General features: G+C 50.1%; 1 protein-coding gene across 3 annotated transcripts; it reads right to left on the bottom strand.

Moving 5' to 3' along the window:
* Positions 1–4,219: 4,219 nt before the first annotated feature.
* STK11IP (serine/threonine kinase 11 interacting protein) lies at positions 4,220–24,646 on the bottom strand. 3 transcript variants are annotated; one of them, XM_056349484.1, is made up of 24 exons: positions 24,494–24,646; positions 24,186–24,388; positions 22,013–22,087; positions 21,607–21,702; positions 20,547–20,654; positions 20,268–20,339; positions 19,162–19,291; positions 18,874–18,977; positions 18,146–18,235; positions 16,834–16,875; positions 16,158–16,325; positions 15,774–15,855; positions 15,294–15,662; positions 14,924–15,114; positions 13,855–13,965; positions 12,857–13,052; positions 10,218–10,712; positions 8,818–8,933; positions 8,533–8,630; positions 8,166–8,344; positions 7,827–7,911; positions 7,265–7,347; positions 5,522–5,748; positions 4,220–5,202 (listed from the first exon to the last, which is right to left on the bottom strand). In XM_056349484.1, the coding sequence occupies exons 1-24, from the start codon at positions 24,546–24,548 to the stop codon at positions 5,062–5,064; spliced, it is 3,516 nt and encodes a 1,171-aa protein (XP_056205459.1). In that variant the 5' UTR covers positions 24,549–24,646; the 3' UTR covers positions 4,220–5,061. The 3 variants fall into 3 exon arrangements, with proteins under 3 accessions (XP_056205459.1, XP_056205460.1, XP_056205461.1); XM_056349485.1 differs by lacking the exons at positions 20,547–20,654; positions 21,607–21,702; positions 22,013–22,087; positions 24,186–24,388; positions 24,494–24,646 and adding an exon at positions 19,621–19,801; XM_056349486.1 differs by lacking the exons at positions 7,265–7,347; positions 7,827–7,911; positions 8,166–8,344; positions 8,533–8,630; positions 8,818–8,933.
* Positions 24,647–24,714: the final 68 nt, after the last annotated feature.

Below are 24,714 nucleotides of genomic sequence, written 5' to 3'. Positions count from 1 at the left end.
GCATCACCTTTTCAGCCTGGGGTGGAGGGCAAACCCATAACAGCCAGGAAAGGAAGGTGGTAGGCGAAGGGTGTTGCCCACCCTCATCCTTCCCCACGTCAGCCTCAGCTGACAGCACAGGAGCCCATCGTGGGAAGGAAGGATGTGCAAGACCAGCAGCCTTGCGGGGTCTGGCTGAGACCAGCTTTGCAGAGGAAACAGGCACAGTCACCAACCGCAAAAACCAGCATCAGCCCCAAACTGCTAAGTCTGTGGGGCAAAGCCCAGAGCTGGAGCAAGCATGTGGAGCGTGGCAGGGTGGCTGCACAGCCCAGCAAGAGCGAGGGGAGCTGGTAATGGAGGAGACAGTGGCTGAGAGGGAGTGTAAACACAGGGATAAGAAGAACATCCACTTCTGGGACAAGCGCTGCAGCTCAGGAGGCGCATGGCAAGAGCTCCTGCAAGCAGTCCCCCCTCACTGCTCGGCCACCGGGCTGCAGTGGGGGCATCCTCTGTGACTCTGCCACTGACCCTCCTTCAGCTGCTCGACACAGGGTACCAGGGAGGGCATGGACGCAGTCTGGCTCTTGATAGCAGCCTCAGTTCCTGCTCTGATCGATAGGGGTGTCCTGCTATGACTGCCTCTGCTGCTGAGGATGATGGTGGTGTGGCAGATGGCAGGGCTGGGCAACTCAGGTGTATTTGCTGCAGGGCAGCATGGACTCTGCCCGGCTGGCACTCAGCAGCAGGGTGAACCAGTGGTGAGAAAGCCAGCTCCACCCTCCCCGAGCAGGGCCACAGGCGGGCAGTGCTGGAGGCAGCGCTGCAAGCGGGCAGCACGCATCCTCTGCAGCAAACACACTCTTCCCAGATTAAATAACTTGTCTGGCACTGGGACAGGGAGCAGACAGCTCTATTGGGGACTGTTTGTCCTGATACAAGACAGCTCAACAACTAGCTTAATAACTTTCTGATAACAGGCAGAGGCACGTTCCATTGCTGGAGCACAAAGGGTAATGACTGTCCCCTGTAACACAGGCCAAGAGAAGTCTGGGATGGCTTCAAAGTGAAGTCCCCTTCCCTTATTCCCCCCTGCCTGATTATGCAGCACAGTAGGAGGTACATGACACAGCCCCTACTCACCTCCCTCCTGCTAGGGTCTCCTTCCCAGTTCCTGGGTGCCAACTTCTGCCCCCACCCTGGTACTGTGTGTGGTACCCCAGCCCAGCCGGCGTTGGCTGCTCTTCCCCCCCCCCCCCCCCCCCCCCCCCCCCCCCCCCCCCCGCGAGCCAAGCTAATGGGCAGGGAAGGGGTTTACATGGCCCCAGGCCATTGCTCTGTAAGCTGGGTAAGGCTGTTGACATCTGCAGGAGGGATGAAGCTGGCCAGGCAGGTCTGTAAGCTGCAGGGAACTTGTGCCCATTGCTGCTACATCTCCAGTCCCCTGGATATGGTGCCAGCAGGGATATTCTTCTAGAAGGAAACGGTCAGCCCCTCCAGTAACCCAGTTGGATTAGAAACAGGGCTTTGTTATTTGGACATTGTGCAGGGGAGCTGACAGCTATCCCACAGACTATGTACGCTCAAGGCAGTACTGCTTTAGAGGGCAGAGTAGGAAGCACTGAAATAGCCAAACCCATGACTGAGGCATCATTTTCATTGATGAGTTGAACAGCAAAGTAAGGCAGGGCTGGTTATGTGCCCGTGGAACAGTGCTGGTAGCTTCAGGCTCGTGGCGATGGCCAGCCTGAAGCCTGAGCCCACGGCTGCCTGCAGCGGGTCTCCAGAGCCAGCCCTATGGCCACCCCAGGCCTGGGCATCCCTCCAGGCACACACACCTTCAGAAGAGTCTGCTCCAGGCAGATGCAGGCAGGGAAATGCTGAGATTCGTCCCAGCCTTGCTCCATGCTAGCAGCTGAGTGCTGGAGCCAAGTGCACCCAGAAAAGGAGAGGGGAAGATGGGGAAAATCCAGAGCGTCTAAGAGCACAGCTGGGGGACGGCATACTCAGAACTGTGACAGGCAGTAGACATCTGCAGCTGGTTCAACAGATATCACACCTTTCTGTAAATCTGGCTCTCCTATGCATCCCCTGCTCCTGCACGGCCGTCAGTCAGGGCTGCCTGCAGTGCCGGAGTGGAGGAGCGCACACCCAGCTGATGCAATGAGGCCAGTTAATTCTATCATTCCGCCCAGTGCAAGGAGCCCACAGCAAAGTGTTCATGATCACGAAGGAACCACAAAGGAGTTAATCTGGTAACAACCAGGACAAAACCCGGAGGGAAAACAAAGCAAGTGCTTCATGAAGAGGCAGGAGACAGGTTGTGGCAGCACATGTGAGCTTCCCTGTCAGTACTCAGCAGTCTGAGGAATGCAGAAGAGCAGGGAGCTGTTAACTGGACCAAGAGGCTAGTGCTGAGCAGAGAGCACAGACTTGCAGAGACGTGGCAAGGAGCAGAAGCAAATGAATATCTACTTCTACGGTAAAAACTGGGAAGAGCTTCAGAAGAGCTATGGATGGGGACACAGCTGAAACCTTTGGTTCTGGCAGTCCACACTTTGTCAGGCCTCTCAACACATACCCAGACACCGGCATGGCAAAGCAAAGGTACAGCTCAGCTAAGATGGAAAAAACAAGCTCTAGGGATCAGCTTTCTCAGGGGATCAGCTTACACAGAAGAGACACCAGCAAGCTGGGCCAGTAACTCCAATTTTGACTCTTGCCCTTTGTGAAAAACGTGGCTATAGAAGGTGAAGACAAAACTTACACAAGATCCTTAAACGACAGGATGAAGACAGAAAACCCTTACTGGTCTTTACTGGCTCAGCACTCTCAGACTCTTTCCCCTGGACAAAGTGCTAGGTGCTGGCAGCGCTTCCACTGAGCTCACTCACTCCCACTTGTGATCTGAGATCACTCCAAAGGAACAGAGAGCAGCAGCCATATGCCCATTTAGGAAGAGGGGAGAAAGCGGAATGCGTTGTGACATCTGCCTCAAGACAGTATAGATCTTGCCAATCAAGTCTATAGGAGGCTAGATAAAAATACCGGCCACTGCAGGCCTTCAGCAACTCATCCGCTTCTGGAAGTGACAGGCGAAAATCTAACAGTATAGAAATTCCAAGAAAGCGTCCAACAGTGTACTGCAAGGTAGCATTCAGTCCGCTACAAAGTATGGAAACTGAACTTCCCTCTCTCCTATGCTATAAGGATGGCACAGCTGTGTTTGAACAGGACAGGAAACTTTATCTCATCTGTCCAGGTGAGACTGGAGCACCAGGATGCTGCAGGACCCAGTCACTGTGGTTTTCTAGATGACCAAAACTGAAGTCACAGACACCAACTCTGCATATGTGGAAAGTTTGGCTGTCACGGAGACTGATGCAAAGAGCTGCCACACTCAGTATCCAAAGAAAACAGGCATCAGGTCACTGAATGACAAATACATGTCTTCAAAGAGATCAGGATCACCTTGACATAATATATAGATGTTTTGTCACTAAGGATTCAGCAGTCAGAACTTGCCCTGAAACTGTGGGTTGAACCCTCACAGCAAGACAGAGACACTGCTGGGAAAAGCAACCATCAGTAAAGGTCCCTGCTTAGGGTATCTGACCCCACCTGGCAGCACCTTAATGTAAAAGGCTCTTCTCTGCTCACCCCCACTGGGAGCTTCAGCTGCATCAAAGCACCATACGTGGCATCTCCACTTGCTCTTCACTGGGCAGGGTGCAGAGACACTGTGACAGAGCAAGCCCGGGCCAGACTGCAGCACTTCCTGAGCTGCATTGAACTCTGTGCAGGAGAGGCCGAGACAAGGTAAAGCCTAGTACAGGGCAGAACCTGGGGGCAGGCACTCCCAGCCCTACAGCCACAGCCAGCAGCAGCTCCTGTGAGAGGCATGCCTCTGTGGGCCTCCACAGCCAGCAAGCAACTTCCTGGGGCTGGAAGCCTACAGGATGCTCACCTAAGGGCAACTGACACAGGAGAACAACACAACCAGTACCTGGGGTCAAGTCTAATCCTGTTTGAGCCTTGTTCTCCTTGGTTGCTGCTTGGGAGCCAGGCAGGTGGAGATTAGTCCAGCAGCCCATCAGCACCCACCCTGAACAGGACATGGAGAATGGCTCAAACCCTGGGAGATGCTGGGGAATCCTTGAGGCTGCTGCAAAGGTAGTATGCAAGACCTTACAAAGACATTACAGCAGTGCAAGAGGATGAAACAAGGAAAACATGACAATTCAATAAATATAAGTTTTTATTACAATAGAAAATAGTAAAAGTCATGTTAAAATAGACTCTTGCTTTTGGACTGCTCGGAAAAGCCTACGCCTCACTTTTACCTGCCAGTGCCCATAAGGCTCCTGACCCGTAAGCAATGAGCAATACATTTCTGTGCTAAGAGCCTCACAGCTCCTCCCTCCCCCATGACAGTGAAGGACTACAGCAGCAGACCAAGCCATGCCCCATCAGGCAGGCAGGTAAGGGCTCTCTGTGGGGTTATTACTACAATACACCTCATCCCCTTGTGCAATCAGGCTCCTGTTGGAAGCAGGCAGCTTTAGGGAAGCTGTGGACAAGAGGGAGGGGGAGGAAAAGAAAAAAAAAAAAATCAGCAGCAGATGATGGCAGCTGTCTTGAGACAGCTAGGAAGGCAGCAAATACACCCGCCAGAAAGACCACAACACCCGACTGTCTCTGGCCTGCTGTTTGCCTAGTACCACTGCACGTCCCACTGAACATGGTCTCGCCTGGCTCCCCCTCCTTCTTCAATGATTCTTCATATGACCCTGAAGGAGACTAGCAGACACTGTCAAATTAAAACTCTGTGTAACTTATGCAGTATTACAGTGAACACCCTCCACCTCCTCCTCCCATGGCCAGCCCAGTGCAAGTGTCTGTGCAGCCTGGATATATTGCGTGCTCCCCTCCTCCCCACCGAAAAGGGCCATGGGCGAGAGTTGAGTAGAAAGCAGAGGCCACAGGATGGGCAGGTGAGATGGGACTGTGAGACACTTATGCACCATTGCCAGCATAGCAGCACTCCCGACTCCAAGTCCTGCCTGCCTACAGCCAGCAAGTTCACTCCAGTCCCTCGTACACAGCCCTCCGCAGCTCAATCGAGAACATCTCCTCCCAGGGCCTGCGGATCCACTCCACCAGCTCTACCACGAGCTCAGGGCACTCTGTGCGGATGTGCCAAGTGCTCTCCAGCTTCAGCACCTGGGAGGGAGGAAAGAGAGGGAGGCAAATGAGCAGGGCCTAGCCTGAAAGGCACTGATCAGCCCCGAGTCGCTACTCCCCAGCACTGCCAGCTCCTCCCAATTCCTCAGTGACATCCACCTCCCTCTCTGCTGCCAGCCATGAGTGTCCCTGCATGACTTTTGTACAGCAGCAGTTTGCTGTGCTCCTTTGCCTCTGTGAAGCTGGGCCCTAGGTCAGGATGGGAGATGACGGCCCCAAGACACTCTTGGCAGGAACAGGATCTGAGCACAATCCAGCCCCCAGCATCCTGTGTGCCCCATGACCACCTCCTGGTTACCTCGTCATAAAGCATCAGCTTGATGTCACAGGGACAGAGGCGATACGTTATGACATTGCTAATACTGCTGATTGGCTGCTTCTCCTTCAACTGGATGTTGCTCCTAGGAGGCGTTTCTGCTTCATGGTCTTCATCCAAGGGGGGCTGCACCTGCCACTGGTGATTCTCCTCCAGCAGAAACAGCATGCTTCGGGTGCTCAGCAGGGTCACAGGGAAAGCAGATGCCCCTAAAAGGATACAACGGAATAAGAGAGGCTTTGCCGAGAGCTTGAGTCACCACAGAACCAGCTTTCCATTCCTCACCTCCTTTCCAGCAACAGTAACTGGGTGAACAGCCTTAGGCAGCCTCCCGACTGAAGAAAGGGAACAGGGTAGCTAAATGTGGCTGGGCTAGACCAGCTGATCAAAGCTCACTGCAGGAGCACGCATATGAAAGACCACTGCCCGGCAAGCCTTGTCCAGCCTATGTCCCCATTGAGGCAGGAAAAGACACTTGAGTCCTTTGACCTCTTAAACAACACTTTACTACCCCTTAGTTTAAAAGTCACTCAGCAGCTCCAGCTAAAAGGCCGCCTTTTTTGGCCTAGATTCATCTGGCTGCAGATATCTGATGGCTGGAACAGAGAGCACACACATAAAGTTTAATACAAAGCTGGGATGTGTCGTAAGTATGGCAGGAAACAAAGTAGTTTTGATAAACTGTAGGGAGCATAAACACCATCCAGCTGATTTCAGTGGATGCAAACAAAAAACGCTAGAACTTGGGAATAAGTCAGATGCACAGAAATAGGGAACCGCTGGCTAAGGTCACAGGGGATCACAAGCTGCTACAGCAACATGTTGCTTTTCTTGTCACATTTCACTCTTGGGAATTAATAGGAATATCAGAAATGGGACATTTAACTAGTCCTGCCTACTTGGCAATGAGGCCTCAAGCTGGAACTGTGTCCAGTTTTGGGCACTATACTCTAAAAAAGGAGAAAACTGTGGAGTAAGGAAAACGCACTGAAGTTCTCCCTCCCACAGGCTATTTGTTCAGCTTGAGGAGACCAATAAACACACGGATTCCTTCTGATTCTCATTCTCTCATACCTCCCCAACAGCCAACGGTGAACAAGAGTGCAAGAGCAGTAACAAATTGGTCAGATTAACAGCTAGGTTGCTTTTTTCAGTGTCCCAAGCTAAGATGACGCTGGAATTGTTCACTGAAGACTCAGATCCCAGGTTTGGCACGTTTGGCCCTCGGCAAGCCCTGGAACAGAACTTGATGGGCTCCAGCAGGCTGCTCCTGTCCTACTGTCTCAGATTCCGGACATCTGCTTCTGTTTTCCCAAACTGAGAGCCTTTCAGCTTTTCACACAAACCAGCTGTATGACCCCTCAGCTTTCCCCTCAGCTCAGGGCAATGATCCAGCTCTTAGATAATCTCCAGCTTCTCAGAAACCACTCCGAGTTGTCACCAAACCTGGTGTACAAGATCAACTGTTCCCTAGAACCTGGACTTCAGTGCAGAAAAAGGCTGGGAGACTCTTGATATACAGGAAGAAGCATGCAACTATCCTACACATCTCAACACCAAAAAAAAAAAAAAAAAAAAAAAAAAAAATCTCACCCATGTCCCTGCCCTATCTTGCTGCTGTACTAATGGTCCAGCTCTTTTCTTATAGACTGTACACTAAAAACACAAGCATGTAAGCATGACAGCACAAGGCGTGGGACACCTGGCCACTGAGATCTCCTGTACCTTGGATCAGGTAGGCCAGCAGGTAGAAGAAACAAGCATCATCTGTAGCTGCAGAATCTGTGGTCTTGGAGTCCAGCAGAGGCCTGGAGGAGATACAACAGCAGGACAATCAAGGAAATACTCGTTTCCAGTCTAGGTTTGGCGTGAATTAGCTACTGTTCACTGTCCTCTTGGGGAAGGGACCCATCTCTTCCAGATGTTGCAAAATTCTCCTCTCTCCTGTTGCTATGCTTAACACCTTGTCAGCTAGGAACCAAATTCTTCCTGCAAGGGAGGAGGCTGCCCTGTGCCTCTTCCTTTTCCTCCATCCACTATGTTCTGCTCCTCCAGGAGAGCCGGAGTTGCCCCACCTGGTTCAGTCCAGGACACCCCTCTGTCTGCTCATCCCCTGTGCAGCAGGCACCTGAGCCAGCTCCTTAAACCTGTAAGGTCGGCCTGGCTGCCACTCCAGCAGCACCTCCTCCTGCGCTGCCCTGTTCGAGCACCATGCTTCCCAGGCACTGCTGGACAAGCAGAGATCCCCTTCAACCCGAAACCCCAACCTCTCAGGGGATGTTCTTACCATAACCAATGTTGTGGATTCATTTCCACAGTGGGGATTTCCTTCACCTTACTCCTGTGCTTAGCTGGCAGCTCTTGCATGAGATCTAAAGAGGGGGAGAAGGTAGCCATCTTTTACTGCAAGCCGAAGGGCAGTACCATAACACCTCAGGATGGTTCTCTAGTCTACAGAGAGGCACTGGAAATTATGATGCCAGTGAGGTTGTCCCTCAAGTATTTTCTGAGCTGGCAAGAAGTGAATTTCCAACGTACATCCAACTACAGCTCTCCTGGTAGCTCTCCAAGAGCAAATCTTTCAAATCCTCTTCTCCCCCCACCCCCACTACAGCTCTACTCTTACATGTCAGGGTCTGCAGGAACTGGTCACAGCAGCTTTGGTTCCGGATCAGCAGACTGTAGGAGGCTTTTGGGTTCTCAAACTCCATTCGCAAGCTCTGGTGGCAGAGTCCCACTTCCAGATGGGAAATATCAGACAGGTAGTGAGAGTCATTCTTCTTCAGCCAGTCTGCAGGTTGTCCCCTAATCACAGAGCACAGCCCTCAGCTGCAGCAGGCTGCGCCAGCTCTCCCACATCAGATTGCAGCAGGGGGATTTGCCAGGAGAACCTTTGCACGTCACCGCACCTCCAGGCTAAAGCTAGCACAGGCTGGCTTTACCCAGCATGCGCAGCCTTGTTGCAGGGTCTCACTTGCCACCATTTTCCTCACCTGATAGCCCCAGTGACTTCCAGCACATAAATCTTGAGATCAGAAGCAACCAGGATTGAGAGGAACTCTCCTTGTCGGCCAAACTTCACCATGACCACCTAAAGCACAGAGAGCGTGGGTCATGGCCTGGCCTGCCCCTTGCCAGCCCACCCATGGAAAGGACTAACTCATACACACTTCGGCTCCCTTCACACCCCACAGTCTCTGGAATGCCACCCCAACGCAGAACTTGCAGGGTGGCAAGGACAGCCAAGGAGCTGTAGGAGTGGTGCTACAGGAGCTCACCTTGAGGAAACACTGGAACTCTTCAGTGTTCTCCTCAAAAACCTCCATATCCAGGTACAATTTCAGCCGATGATCCACAGAACGGAAGTCCCTTGTGTTCAGGATGATGTTTACAGCTGAAGAGAGCAAAGGGTAGGCTGGCACTCTGTCTGCTGACCAAGTGCTGCCCAAGCATGCAAACTGGCACCAGGGCAGCAGCAGCGGTGTCACCCCCTCTGCACACCTGCTTCCATCAAGTCTCTCCTCAAGACAAAGGGCCAAAGCCAGGGTGTTCCAGGCCACAGGTCTCCATGTGGAGACACAAGGAGACTCCAACACTTGCCTCTTCAGATACACAAAGCTTTGTTCTAACCCATCTTCAACCTACGCTCAGCTGTTTAGTTACAGGAGGACACTGCTTTGCTGCCGGATTTGGCAGGAGGGCAATTCTTTATCACAAAGCCAGAAAGACATTTCTCATTTCAGCTGGTGTCAGCTCAGGTCAACTTTCTAAACTCTGACTTTGACTAAGGTCAAGGGGGACTGAGGAAGACACCAATAAAACTGCTTAAGAACATAATTAACTTTGTCATGCAATCATAGGACCAAAAAATAGCCGTGATACTGCCTGCTTGTATACTAGTAGTCTTGAAATGCTGGGGGAGATCTCTATAGAACAAGAAGCTGATGGGGTTGCAAATCAGGTGTAGACTGCAGTTGCAGCAGAGTCACTTGGTGGGCTGAACCAGATAACCTCCAGAGCTCCTTTCCAACTTCAGTTATTTTGTAAATCACAAGCTGATGCCCAAGCAAAGGCAGCCTGCTACGTCAGAAATCCAGGGCCCTGCACAAAAAGCATTTGTGGACCTTCTAGTAACTGGTATCTTGCATGATAGCCCTCACACAGACAGCACACATTCTCTTCTTTTGGACAGGCTTGGCCACTGAAACTCACAAAGACCACTGAGGAAAGCACAAGTAACTGTAGAGCCACTAATCACAGCCTTCTACAAACACACCAGCCTCACACTGCACTTAAGCCAGAGAACAAATACAGAGAAATTGTGCATAGTATTCTCCAAAGGTAGTGCTCCAGCTGGCAGCTCACTGGTGCCACAGGAACCCAGTGTGTCTGTAACTGAGCAGTGCAGCTCACGGAACAAGACCCTATTACTCATAGTCTGAGCAATACTAAGGATGAAGAGCTGCTCAGCTTTTCCTACCTTCAGGCATGAGAACTGAAGAGAGAGGGGAAAGAAACACCCTGCTCACAAGAACCATGGTTACTGCTGCTCGTGCTTGAGGATCCCCCCCTCCCTTCCCCATTAAACAGGAGGCAGGGCACCCTGCAAGCACCACTGATAAAACCCAACACCAAGATGTGCACACCCCTAAACCCTGCACAGCCCCTGCATACTCACAGGGACTGAGATTCCACATTTCCTCAGACTCAGAGTTCAAAGAGAGCTGGGAAGGAGTGGGCCCACGAGAAACACTGTAATGGTAGCTCCCCATCAAGCTGCCCCCGTTGGTGTCTGTGTGGCTGAGGGACAAATGCTGGCTCTTCATGCCCAGCTCCTTCTTCCTGCAGCCCCCATCTGAACTGCGGGAGCTGGAACGGAGAGCGCTGCTGTGCTCGCCACTCAGCTCCAGGATCCTGGTGCTGTTGCTAGTATCCATCTCCGAGCTGTCCTCCCCGCCGATGTAGAACTTCCCACTCTCGCTGGCCAGAGCAGGTGCTTCCTCTGGGCCCTCCTGCTGGCTGCCTCCCTCCAGGACAGAGTCTGACAGGTCCTCACTTGTGCTATCGAGGCCAGGGGGCAAAGGTGTGCTGGAGCATACCTCTGCAGGCAGGATGACCACATGGTCACTGGAACAACTGGGACAGGCTATGGTCTCACCCACTGCTGCAGCATCTGCGGAAGATTGCATCAAGGATAAAGAAAAACCAGAACAGCTCTCCCCCAACAAGATTTTGCTTTTTTGCTTTTTTCTGTTTTTTTTGTTTGTTTGTTTTGTTTTTAACTGTGCAAACCACAAACCAGCCCTTTCAAAGCAGACAATAGTTACAGTCCAACTTGAGCAGCTTGTTGGGCAACTCTGTTCGGAATCATATCCTACATACCTCCTCGCACAAATCAATGAGAAATTCTGCATCAGTGCCAACATCCACCTGAAACGGCTCTGCTCAGACTTAGAGTGACCGGTGTAGCTACAAATGAAACCACAATCAGGGTTTCGGCTCCTGACTTTCATCCACTTCATGCCCACAACTGCTCATGTAGCCCGTGAAGCCCAAGCTCACGACCAGTCAATCCAGCCTTCCTTAGCCACCTCTATCCCCAGCTTGGTTTATTCTCCAGGCAGCCAAACCACAAGCACGCCATGTCCCTTCTCCAGATGTGCTCAACCCTCCTGACCCCAGCTCCTGAGGCTCCCTTCACCCACACCACAGCAGACTCCCAGATGTATCTTGGGACTTCCACTACCCTGGTGGGAGGGAAAGTGTCCCAGCGTGAAGGACAGTGCTGCAGCCCGGACAGCACCTTTTCCCTCAGTGAGGTACTTCAATCCCAGGACACTTCATCTAACAAGCAGTATTGTCTGAGCTAGGGCTGACACTCCCCACTTCAAACACAAACTGAGCTTTGAAAAACTCAGCAGTCAGAAGGTGCCTATTCAGTACTAGCCGTGTCTCAGCCAAAATACCACATCTAGTTTCAGACACCCAAAGAAAAATGTGGACAAATGGGAAAGAGTACAAAGGAGACCAGCAAGAATAACTGCATTGTATGAGATAAGACTGACAAGCAAATTATCTAGGGAGTTGAGTTTATTCATTGTAGAGGACTGTCGTGGTTCAACCTCAGCCAGTAACTAAGTACCACACAACCCTTGCTCACTCTGCACCCCACCCTCCAGGATGGGAGGAGAATCAGAAAAAGGTAAAACCCATGGGTTGAGATTAAGAACCGTTTAATAACTGAAGTAAAAATAATAGTTATAAGAACAATAATTGAAATGAAGAGAGGAGGGGGAGAGAGGAATAAAATCTACGGGAAAAAAAGAAAAAAACCCCAAAACACCAAGTGATGCACAACACAATTGCTCACCACCTGCTGACTGATGCCCAGCCACTCCCCGAGCAGTGATCTGCAGCTCCCAACCAACTCCCCCTGGTTCCCCCTGGTTTATCTACTCCACACGACATTCTATGGAATGGAATATCCCTTTGGCTGGTTCAGGTCAGCTGTCCTGGCTCTGCTCCCTCCCAGCTCCTTGTGCACGCGCTCACTGGCAGAGCATGGGAAACTTGAAAAGTCCTTGATTTAGAGTAAGCAGTACTTAGCAACAACTAAAACACCAGTGTGTTATCACCATTATTCTTACACCAAACCCAAAACACAGCATTGTACCAGCTACTGAGAAGAAAATTAACTCTCTCGCAGCTGAAATCAGGACAAGGAGACAAGGACAGAAGACAGGAATAATTGTGGGGGAGAACAATGGCCCTCAAGTACAAAGAAAGGAATAAATAATTTCTCATAAGGGAAGCAAGATCACAGCCAGGGAGACTGAGGTTAGGGTTCTGGTTGTTTTTCTGATGTCTAATAGCCAAAGATTTACCTGAAATACTGAACCAGTTCATCCAGAAGCTTCTGTTAGCAAAAGCCCTTTAGAACAAATTAGTCTCTGTGGCAGAACTGACCGTGGTTTCAACAGGATGAGAGACTATATGACCTTTAAGGCCTTTGCAGACTTCAGATTTCTGTGGACCACCTGCAGTGTCCAGCACCCCTATGTTCTCCCAGACTCCAGGCCACCCACAACAGGGGTGGTTTGCTTAACCTTAAAACTGTGGCTTATTCCTGCTAGTGAACAAGGCAGGGTCCTTCCAGTCCAAGTGGCCCAAGTGAGAGTATATCCCCACAATCGGTTAATTCCAGTACAGCCAAGACATTATCCTTTCCTGTACATTCCATGCTCTGCACCATAGCTGCCATTCTGGCAGTCTGCCTGGGCATTAGCAAGCATCCTTTTCCTGGACACTACATCCTACCTTGATTTGAAGGAACTAGGGTCTCCAGCACTGTGGTGTCTCCAGCCTCTGAAGGATAAGGACCTTGATGCCAGAGAGTCAGGGACCGTGAAAACTCCTGCTTGCATTTCAGGCACTGGAGCTTTGTGGATCCCTTCTCCTGGTCCTGGTTTCGCCGATTCTCCTCAACAGCTGGGGACAACACTTCAAGGACACACTAAAAGTAGAACACAGGGAAAGAGTGCTAGCAGGCAACTATAACTATCCTAATAAAAGTAAGCCTCTGACACCAGCAAGTCTCCTCACATGCCTCATTACAGCGTTTCAGAGTGCAAGGGGTGCAGGGCTGTTTCCCAGCTAACAGTACAACAGCCAGTCTGTGCAGGACCCTCCAGGGGCACGGAGCTTCACTGCAGAAGACCAAAAGAACATGTTTTTGCAGGTCTGTGCCTTGTACCTACATATTGACAGGCCCTCCATAGAACTCAGGTCTCAAAGGTTCCATCTATTTGTGCCTTCTCTGTAACAACTTGTTTAAATGTACTTAAACAACAGTACCTCAAGAAAAATACTTGGATTTGAAACCAGAGTCCCTACAGCAGCTGTGCAGACCAGAGCTGCTGCAGCACTGACACTCTCATTGTCCAGAAGACTAAGTACAGGCTAGCGTATCAGTCAGCACCCAGGAAACATTATGTTGCACACGTACAACAAGTAAGGATCACTAACTTGACTACCAACTTACTTCCCCAAGAGGGAGAAAACTGCAAGGTTTTCTCCTTGAGAGCACCCTTTATGCTCCAGGAGCTCCACTGCCCATGGCCATGCTCGCAGGGCCCTGCACAGGTCATTTGTGCAGCAGCAGAAATCCTAGGCTTACAAGCAAAGTGCTGCCTGCTACAGGGCAGCAGATGTGCATATGCTCTGAGAACACTGACCCTGTGCTGGCTGGAATTATTCAGTGTCTTCCAGTGATACTGCTCCCTCCTCCCCAGGCCTTCCCTGCTAGCCTCCCCTACCTGCAGACACTGCTCCGGGCAGTTGTCGAGCACCACATACTTGCGCTTCTGACGGTCCTTGCGAATGTAGCTGAAGTGCAATGTCAGGACAGGGAAAACTCGCTCCAGGTCCTGCATGAGACAGAAAACACCAGTTCTAGAAAGAGGGTGCAGCATCCTGTATACAGGCTACGTATGCTTGCAACTGGCTGAAATGTGGCCATACAAGCACTTAATTTAGTAAGCCACAAGTAGCCCTCATGAGTAGCTGATGGCATTTGGGAGCCTGGTAAAATGGACATAAAATTGATAAATAAATAAAAGTAAAGCTCATGAGTGCTGAGGAAAACAGTAAGTTTCAGGGCCCAGAACAAAGCATTTCAAACAGAACACATTTTCACAAAGGTATTTCAGAAGAATGTCAAGCCACAGACTTTCAAGAGGTACAAGGGCAGGAAGAAAAAAATTAATTTGAGCTTTTGGGCAAAACAGTATTACAGAAGCCTGTGAACATGTCCATGCACACAGTGAATGTTAAAATCCTACCACAAGCAAAAAAAATTTCCACATTCCCTTTCTAAAGAACCACAAAAGCTAAATAGGGCTGGTAGGACTAAAGTGTGCACCTAGAGCAGATAGAAAACCACCCACTGAGCTACCAGTAGCTTTCTAAACATCACACTAGGCTTAGTGCTGCACTGTCTAAGAAAAAGTGCAAGCCACAAACAGTCCTCCAAGGCAAGGGCAATATCCCAGTGAGGAACAGATGGGAAGGAGGTCTCCATTTCATTTAGGCTCCTCTTGAGAAGTCTCTCATTCCTGCACACTGGAACAAGTTCAGCCATTGTCTTTTTAATGCCAGCTCTGGAACAGAATTGGTGCTGGCTTCTGCTGAATTATCACATTAGAGTGTCTAAGCAACACAGATGCTGTTAGATACACATGCATTGGGTGGAAGAGGTGCTCAGTCTATCAGGCTTTGCTGGAGCCAGGAGAAGACCTGCAGGGTACTCTGACAGAAGCCCAAATCCAGAATTCTGGCCCACATAGGGAATAAGATGCCAAAGGCTCACACAGAGGCATAACTCACCATTCTCTTCCAGTTCATCTCAGAGGTCTCAATCTTCTGCAGACATTTCAGTTCCAGCTTGTGAAGGACTCTGCCAGCCTTCAGTTCCACCTCAATCACATGCTTAGCTGTGACTCGTAGGAAGATCCAGTCTGGCTCTGGGTCCCCTTCACCTTCTATTTGGCTCACCAACACTGGCTGGCAAAGGTCCACTGCCGAACAAGACACAGTACAGGGTCAACACACACAGGATGCCTTCAGGCCTGCTTGGTCCATCCTTAGAATTTCCACAATACTAGGCACCACGTAAAATTTCAGGGATATCACATTTGATTCATCTATTTTATCATCACCCAAACCCTCAAACACAGCAGTGAAAGGACCCATTTACCTTCTGGCTTCTCCTCTTCTTCCTCCCCCAACATTAGGTCATCTGCCTCCTCTTCTCCTCTCTGTTCTTCTTCCACAGGCTCATCAACCTGTACTTCAGGCTCTTCCTCCTTCTCAGCATCATCCAAAGGAGCAGAGGATTCTTTCTGGGATACCTGGGGTTTTCCTTGCTCTGGGTCAGAGCTCTCACTCTGCAAGTCCATTGCAGCAGGTCTGCCTGCGATGTCATCTGCAGAACGGCTACGGCAGATGACAGGCACTTGGTGGTCTTGCTCCTCCAGTTGTCTCTTGTACTGCAGCCAGTCAACACCAAAGCGATCTCTGAAGCTGTCCAAGCGCTTCATCTCCTTCTGATGCTGTAGGACCAGGCCTGCAGAGACAAAACTTGGGAAGCATGAAAATAGTCACCACGCCAAAGCACTCCTCCTCTGAGTGCAGGCAGTTCAGCTGCTGTGTTACTGAGGAAGAAGACAAGCCTCACCGGCAGAGAGAGGTAAAGCCTGGGACTCATGTTCTGTGTCACTGGGCTCCGAAATGCTCGCTCTGCGGACTTTGACTTTTCCCTGCAACAGAGTAAGAACAGTTGGGAGGCACCAGAACTACCAAAAAAGCATCTGATGAGGGGCTCTGCCAAGCTGAAGTGTTCATAGCTGTTACAGTTGCAGGAGCACACCACAAAACATTTGTCACAGCATATCAAGGCTGATTGTTAAGCCCAGCCCCTTCCTAATACACAGGAGCATAGAGGCTCACTACCACACAGTCAGTACAAAACCACAGCCCACTGCATGAGGCTTTCATGTCGAGGCAGTCCCTTCACCCAGCATACTGGCTACATGGTTAGGAAGCTATCTCAGTCCCATACCTTGCTCTTCTTCCGAGGGAGCTTGACAGCCACATTCTCTGCTGGAGACTGACTGTCACTGAAGTCTGCGGCACAGGAGCTGTCCAGAGCACTTCGATCCAGTGTGGTCTTCTCTGAGGTAGAAGTGTGGATGGACTGCGACACACTTTGCACAAGCCTTGGAAGGTACTAAAGCCAAAAGAAGAGAATGCTGCCTTCTGAGTGCAAAGGGGAGACAAGGTAAGCAAGCCACAGCTCAGGCTGACAACTTCCCTGTCCCTTACCCCAAACTTTCACCAACTTAGTCAAACTGGTGACAACAGATCCTGACTGGTTGGACTGGATTGTTTATCACAACCACTCCAATTTAAATCAATCTCTGCCTTTCTTAAAAATAGCAGATGGGAAACTGATAACTGTTTGTTTTGTTGACATGTAATTCAAGTGTCAAGTACCAGACAGTACTGAAAGAGGAAACAGGCAAGGCTCCAAGTTCTGCAAGGCTGCATGGGACAGAATAAGTAACACTGGCCGGTCCCAACAATTATTAGGAATCAGCATGGACTGAGCCAAAATGAACTGCGTCAAAGAGTCAAGGCAGCCCATACAGACTTAATGGGACACATGACAATGCAAAAACCTGCCAGAGTTTCCATTCCCAAAGCCAGTAAGATCAGTTTACAGCACTTGTACTTACCATTAGGTCGGAGGAAGAGAGTGGCTCCCCATCCAAGAGGAACTGTAATTAGAGACCATTTCCAGTCAGACTCTATTTGTTTGGCACATACTCAGGACAACATCTGCTGACTCCTATTGCCCGTCAGGCCACCCTAGGATTGGGATCCCCGGCACAAAACTGCAAAGACTACCAGAAAGAACCCTGTTCCTGTCTATCCATCACTCCTTTAGTTGTAGCTACCTGACCTAATAGTGTATAAGGCCAGAAAGGACTGTTGTGGTTTTTCTGTTTACAAACTTTACAACTCCCAGAAACCTATCCAAGACAGTTCACGGAAGAGACACAATAGATTATTCTGCAACAACTCACAAATTGTTTTGAGCGGTACTCACTTTCACCTCAAAGCTTGCACTCTGTTTCCAACCCGAGTCCACCTAGCTTCCAGTAACTTGAGCTCAGTGAAAGCTCGGTCCAAGACGCAGTTTGAAAACAATCAGCCCAGCCATTTGCAACTAATATGAAGGCCAGACCAGCTTTGGAACACCTCTGACCCTTAGCAAGCAAGTTTACTTCACTAAGTTGTCAGAACACTGTCTTCGCTGGCTTCTTTATTTAAAATCATATTACCAAGAACTGACCAAAGCACTAGAGTGCAAGGGAAACAGTGATGACAGCTAGCTGAGAGCAGTGTGATGGGGAGAAAGAAAGGTGGCCACAGCTGCCAAAGCAGTACGTAATTAGGCAAGGTGGCCAAGATGGCAAGTTCCTTCTTTGTAAAGTCCAGGCACATAGTCACTATCTAGCAGGAACAGAATAAAGTTTTGGTACCATCAGTGAGCAAAACTAATAAAGTAAACAGTGAAGATGTATTAAGATCCGAGGTCTTGCAAACCTGAGATCAGTATCCAAACTCTGTCTGCCCTGGTAAGCACACCACATAAAAGTTTAAGGATAAACTACTCTACCTGAAAAAAAACTCACCAATGCACAAAATCACCACTGTTACATCATTGGAATAAATTTTCAGGTTTAAGGAATTCTTCCCCTTCAATTGTCCCTGAATGTCAGAACACCCTATGCCAGGGGTCCTCAAACTACAGCCCGCGGGCTGGATATGGCCCCCCAGGGTCCTCAATCCAGCCCCCCAGGGTCCTCAATCTGGCCCCCGGTATTTACAGACCCCCCTGCCAGGGGTTGTGCAGGGAAACCGAGCAGCCGCAGATGACTGCCTGCCACTTCATCCGCGCGCCGGCTCCCTGTTTAAAAAGTTTGCAGACCCCTGGCCTATGCCTTCAAAAGCAGGAGCAAAAGGCACGTGGCCAGTACTCACATTGGAGGAGGCTGCCCTGGGAGACAGATGTACAAGGGTTGCAGATCGGTGGTTTTGATGGAACCATAATGGGTTTCCCTCTAAATGCAGCTGGGTGGAGGAAGTAGAGAAATTGTTATTAGAAGCAATATTCTACACCCTGACCTAATCTGTCTGCAGGCTCCAGGCTTTCCCTCTGCCTCCAGAAACACCCTTGCAGTGGAATGGTGATCAAGCCAGGACAAGACTAAGCTTTTACAATGCCTTCTGAAATTTGTTCTGTAAATAGAGAAGGAAATTAAAGTATGTCCTACTCATGCCCCTAAATCATTAGGAGCTTTTTCAGTATGGACTCTGAGAAGCGTTGAGAGAACAGTCCTTTGCAGGCTATCTTCCTTCACAAGCACTAGAGTGACTGCAGTTAGCCTCCTTCAGACTTCTCTGAACACATGAATCCACAGCAGGATTAAGGGAAGATCTTTGCTGAACTTGACAGTGTTAAAATCAGAAAAGGGAAGCAAGCAGGTGGGGATGAAACATGGAAAAAGGTTAGCTTGAGCAGGGGTCACCAAAAATGAAGGCTGAAATGAAGGTGTCTCTCCAAGGCTCCCCTGTCAGCTTCCCACATTAAAATTAAATGCTCAGGAGGTGAATTGATCTTTCAAAACTCTCTTCTTACCACGGTCTCCACCTTGCACCCCCTGACCATGATACCTCTAATCTCCCAACCCATCAGGCTTTGTGCTTACCTTTTTTAGATAGTGCAGAGTGGACAGTGGTGCCAACTGGGCATGTTCTAGCAGCAGGTTATATGCTACATCCAGGTGCTGCAGACTCACTAGCTGTTCAACCCCTGCAATCAAAGCAAGCAGCCATCAGCATGCTAGAAGATATTACTTAGGAAACTCCCACCTATCCCTCTCCCCCAAAATTGAACCCTAGTAAAAATAGCCGTGCTCAAGATTTCAAGTTCTGTTCCTCCTTGAGGAAGAGAGGAAGGCCTCAAACTCAGAAACATTCCTCCCTTGTGGGCTCACCATTAATGCTGTCAAGCTCATTGTTGCGCAGGATCAGAGTCACCAGCTTGGATCGGCTGAAGATGCTAAGGTTTGGCACCTTGGACAGGAAGTTATAAGCCAGATTGAGGTACTCCAGTTCCGTAAGGGTCTGTTCAGAGACAAGAGCAGCACCGGATCAACTGGGACTTCAGCACAAAGCCTGATCCTGAACTCAAGACAGGGCACTAGCCCCTAGCATTTTTTCCATCCCACCAAGGTCAACCAGCAAATGAGTTTCTTAAGACTATTTCTGCAGCAAGACTTTAATGTTCACATTTGGAGTGGTTTGTCTAGGGGCGCTCAGCATGATCTAACTGCTTTACAGAATTTGCTAGGAGCAGTTTTCTCCTTCCTTGTCAACTACTATGGAGCACAGGAAGGGACTGGACCCCCTGCCTCAGCAAAACAACTGAACTACCAAAAGAAGCCCTTTCTTACCTTTGCAAAGATGATGGTGAATGATACATTGTGAGCCCCACCAACTCCATGAAAAGCTGCTTCATAGCTTCTCTTAAAAGAAGCAGATCTAGCCCAGCAGAGCATGGATTTGTCATTCCCCAGAGACGCATGTGCCACTGTGATGGACTATCACCTTTCTAAAGTAACTGACAGGAGATTTCTGAGAGAGAGAAGGAAATGCTACTGGCAGTCTGAACAAAGCAAACAGCAAGTTGCTACAGCCCCATGCCTGGCTACATAATCCCCACCTGCTGCACAAACCATAGTGAAGTCCTGGCTGCAATGGAGTGCACACTGCATGTGCAACTGTACATACAGTGTACACTGCATGTATCACTGCATTTATCACTCGGCCACACTGGACTGCCACAGTGATACACACAGCTAACTTTCTTGTCTTAGAGCAGATGAGGAACACTACCTTCTCTGCCTCCGGCACAGGGGCTGCACATACAGGACAACAGTTTCAAGGCTGCAAGCACTAGCTCTAAACCACATGCCTGCTGGCCATGTCTCCAGTTTCTTTTGTCATACTTCACCTAGCAGGCACATGGTCAATGATTACAGCACTTGAGCAGTGTCTTCTCCACATGAAGAAACTCCGGTGCTCAACCCAAGATACTCACTGTTAAATAGTTCTCACAATCCTGGATCTTGTTGTGACTCAAATCCAAGACCCTCAGAGCATTCAGTAATTGCTGAAGGACAAAAAGATACAGGATCAGATCCCACAAGATGTCTCCATTGCAGCATGAAAACCCTGTCCTGCTGGGAGAGGCCAGCAAAATTAACACTGCCTACTCCCTCCCACCCAGATATAGCAGCGTCATTAAAGGAGTGCCCAGTTCTTGGCGTGAACATATCCTCTCTTCCCCTCAGACACACAGGAAGGATGCCCCACTCACCAGTGAGTCATCAAGGGCAGTGATCGAGTTATAGCTGAAGTTCACAGTCTGCAATTCCAACCATGGGAGAGCACAGCTCAGATCTCCACCACATGCTGAAATGATTTCCTAGGAAGAAGTGAGGACCCATTCCTTGGTGAGTACTAGCTATTACAGGAACAGCAGATGAACACAGGAGAACAGCTAGTCTAGAACAAGGCTGGCATATTGTGCTTTAAGGACCCTGCCCTGCCTAGAGTGGCAATGACTTTCATGTCGCTAATTCAAGCATTTGGAGGTGGTGGGAATTCCAAGGCTAGATATTTAGAAAGAAGGGAAGATGCTTTTGTTTCCTACACTCAAATGGCAACAGTTAACACGTTACAATTTGCAGGCTCTGAACACTGAGTGCAAAGATTCATGCTAAAAAACCCAATTTTTCAGACCTCCAGCAAAGCAGAAGAAAAATACGCACGCCCTGGCCAAACAACTTGTGCTCTGGCAGACAAAAGCAGCCGTCAAAGCATTTCCTACCAGCAGCCCCAGTTCCCCAGCAAGCAGCTGCTTCTCCGCCACAGACAGAAGCCCAGAACCCCACAGTTAGCATAGCCCACGCTACCCAGTTCTCCACAGCTGGAGCCTGCCTTCATGGCTCAGAAACCTGCTGGGCACCAGCACAGATAAGACACTGGTGCACAGCATTCCATCTGACAATCAGCTCTAATTTGAGCCTGCTGAGGTACAATGAAATAAACCTCAATCAGCTGCAAGCCTTTGAGCATGGAAACAGCTAGACACACAGAACAGTCAGGTCTAGCTGATAGGAATATTGGTCAGTCAGAAATTCTCAAGGAGCTAAAGAGGAGACTACACAGCACATGTGTATCCAACCAGGAAATACCTCAACACTGTTTGAGTCTGGAGTAGGACCCCAGAACAGAGATGGGAGAAAAAGCTATATACAACATGGATCAATAAGATGGTTAACACCGATTCCTGCATCTTCCCTGTGTGAAGGTCTGTAGCATCAAGACAGTCTTTCTCCTGCAATTTTCCCCACAAACTGTGTAAAGGCACTTACCTCCAGTGTACTGATACATTTGCAACAGGTTAGAGATTCCAGCTGAGAGTAGACAAATCGCAGTCCCCGGAGGCAGTGTGGAGGGACAGACCTCAACTGCAGCAGTGATGAGAAAGTAAGGACAACATACATCAAAATACCACAGTGCAAGAACAGCTGCCATCCCAGGCCCATCTCTGCAAGGGATCTCCCATTTCCCTGCTGAAGCCCCCCTCTCTAACACTCCAGCCTTTGGTCATATCCAAGCTTCACCCCAAGCAAATGCTGCAGGACTTCAGCACAGCCTTCTAGGGAAGCCACAAAAGCCTACCCAGTTTTTAGGAGTAGAGGCATTCCGCAACCACAAAACTAAGTCCAGAAAAGCCAAACAGCAAAGCTCAAAGCCAGTTCTGCCTCCTGTACTTACTTCCAGATGCCGGAGGGACTTGAAAGGGAAGATCTTCACAGAAGATTGCAAAACACAGTTTGGAACATGAACAAGCTAGAGAAATCAGAAAAGAAGTCTCATGTCAAGCTCAATTTATGCTGCAATACCGCCCTCCCAATGCACTGACTGCAGCACCTTGAACAGGCTCCCCCTCCAGCTTGAGTGTTCACTAACAAGCTCTCCCCTGATGCTGGTATCAGCACTGTCTCCTGGCCCCATAGGTCAGTAGAGGTCAAAGAGAAAAGCATGTTAGCTAGCAAAAGACCATGGTCTACCAGACCATGGAGCTCCTTTTCTTCTTCCCTGCCTACATGCCTTCACCACTTCCAGAACCACAGGGAGGTCCGACAGCTGGATTCTTCATCAGCCACCACTAACCAATCTACTAACTAAAGACAAATCTAACTGCTGGAGCTATGTTTAATCAAGCAACCGAGCACACTGGTGGGAGGTGTGCATGTGCATTTCACTAGAACAGGCCAAATAAGGCAAATCACAAGCAGATACAATTGAAAACAGAAATGCTCTCCAAGACACTGTTAGCATTAGATTGAGGTACCTGCAAACCTCTTTGTATTTTGTAGTGCAGGCACAGGCTCTTTCACCACAGGGTAGTTAGGCTGCGTTGACATACCACATGGCAGCTTATTAAATACAGCTCTTTATGCTTTCTACATACAGTGCACAAACAATATTTCAGACAAAGTGAGTAATGAAGTAGTTAACGTTTCCACTGCAGACAGCAGAGTACAACTGGAGAGACTATCTCTGCCAGCTACATCCACGTTCACGCAGAAGTGACTCATCAGGTGCAGAACAGACATCCCAGGGCTTTGTCACCACTACTGCTCCCACAGTTACAGTGCTGGCAGTGATGAATCACTGCCCACTGCCTGCCAGCACTAATGCGGCATGTTGAACAGGACCATTTGTAGAGGAAGCTTGCACTGGGAAGCTCTGATGACCAGTTTTAGCAAAGGTTACCTCAGATTCCATCCTTACTGTGTGTCTTGACCAACTCCTCTCCCTCCATTGTCTAAAGAATCTGATCAGGCTGGTAAACATTATTAGTTTCTCCAAGCAAATCAGTTACCAAACCACAATGGGTAGCTTCCCCTTCTTTACAGGCTTGTTACAGAAAGAGACCATTTTTTGGTTAACACAAGCACTCACCACAACATCCTTCTGACTGCAGCATCCGTCTGCATTCTCTGCCCCCCCCCCCCCCCCCGCCACTCCTGCCAGGGGACCCGTGTTTCTCCCAAGGGCTCTGGGATCCAATCTCCAGCCTTAGCATGCTGCTACAAAACTCTCCCAACAACATTCAGATACTTTGTCCAATCCATCTCATACAGAAAAAACTTTTAGAGATGTTGCAGGCCATAGTGCTCAGCCACAACACTCCCGGAGCAGCACTGTGGAACCTAAGAACAGTTGCTAATTCCCCTTCCCCTTTCAGGCCCATTTCACCTCTGCTACACTCCCAACAGCGCCCCAGTACCATGTATAATCGTGTGCAGTCTCATAACACATGCCACCTTTCAAAAAGCCCTCTGAAGAATCCCTAGCTCTGTACTTTTACCTTTATTACAGCCTTCTTAAAATGAACGAGGACACGTTACTAGCAATAAACCATGCTGTGAAATGGATTGACCAGAACCACTTCCCAGGCAGGAGCACATAAAACTCAGAAATAAGAAGCAGAAAGTCTCAGAGTAGTGGGTGTACATACCCCAGCTCTGCTCCCTCATGTGGATCAGTCCTCACTCAAGGAGCACTCAGCTGTGCTCAGCTGCCAGATACTACCTGAATTGTGCAAGCATTTCAGGAAAAAATCATTTTCCCAACAGTGTTAACACCTTACCCAGGTCAGAACGTAATTAACTCCTGCTGCCTGTTTTTAACTCCGAAAAACTTTCTGCTGAGTTGCACGGCTGGTCCTAAACAAAGTAGCTACACACTATCACGCTGAACTATGACTCCATGCAACAGCCCTGCGAGAGCTATCCGACCCATGCAGCACGCACATAAGACGGGTTCAAGAGGCACCAAAGGAGGCCATCCTGAAGCCAGCAGCTGTGCCTGCCACCTCCACTGGCCGGCCTTGCAGTACCCCTGGCTCCTCACATCCCCGGCCACGGTGGGTACGGACCTTCAGGGAGTGAGTCTTCTGCAAGACGTCGAAGAGGAACTGCGCCTGGAGGATGGAGGCGGTCTCGGCGGGGTGCGAGGGCAGGGCCACGAAGCCCCGGTTCTGATTGCGGGAACCCAGGTGCTGCTCGAAGACCTGCGTGAGGTGCTGCAGGGTGGGGGTGAGCAGCGTCAGCGTGCTGGAGCCGTCCAGGACGAGGTCCCCTACAGCGATGGGGAAGGACGCGCCGGGCCGTGAGCGCTGCTGCCCCGCACCGGAGCCTTCGCTCCGGCCCGGCCCGGCCCGGCTCAGCCGGGCCCGCCACTCACCCGCGTCTTGCAGCAGCCGCGCCAGGCCGCGCACCAGCGTCTCCGCCGCCGCCATCTGCAGGGGGGAGGCCGAGGTGACCGCGGCCCGGCCCGGCCCGGCCCAGCTCCTCCCGCGCCGCCGCCGGCCCCTGGCACTTCCGCGTTACCACAGAGACGCGCCCTTCCGCCGCACCAGCGAGGCGACCGCCGCGGCTAGAGCGCCGCCGCTCACATCCGGTTGC

Source organism: Falco biarmicus, chromosome 8, assembly GCF_023638135.1.
Source record: "Falco biarmicus isolate bFalBia1 chromosome 8, bFalBia1.pri, whole genome shotgun sequence".
NCBI classification, from domain to species: Eukaryota; Metazoa; Chordata; class Aves; order Falconiformes; family Falconidae; genus Falco; species Falco biarmicus.
This window is presented reverse-complemented; position numbering and strand designations above follow the sequence as displayed.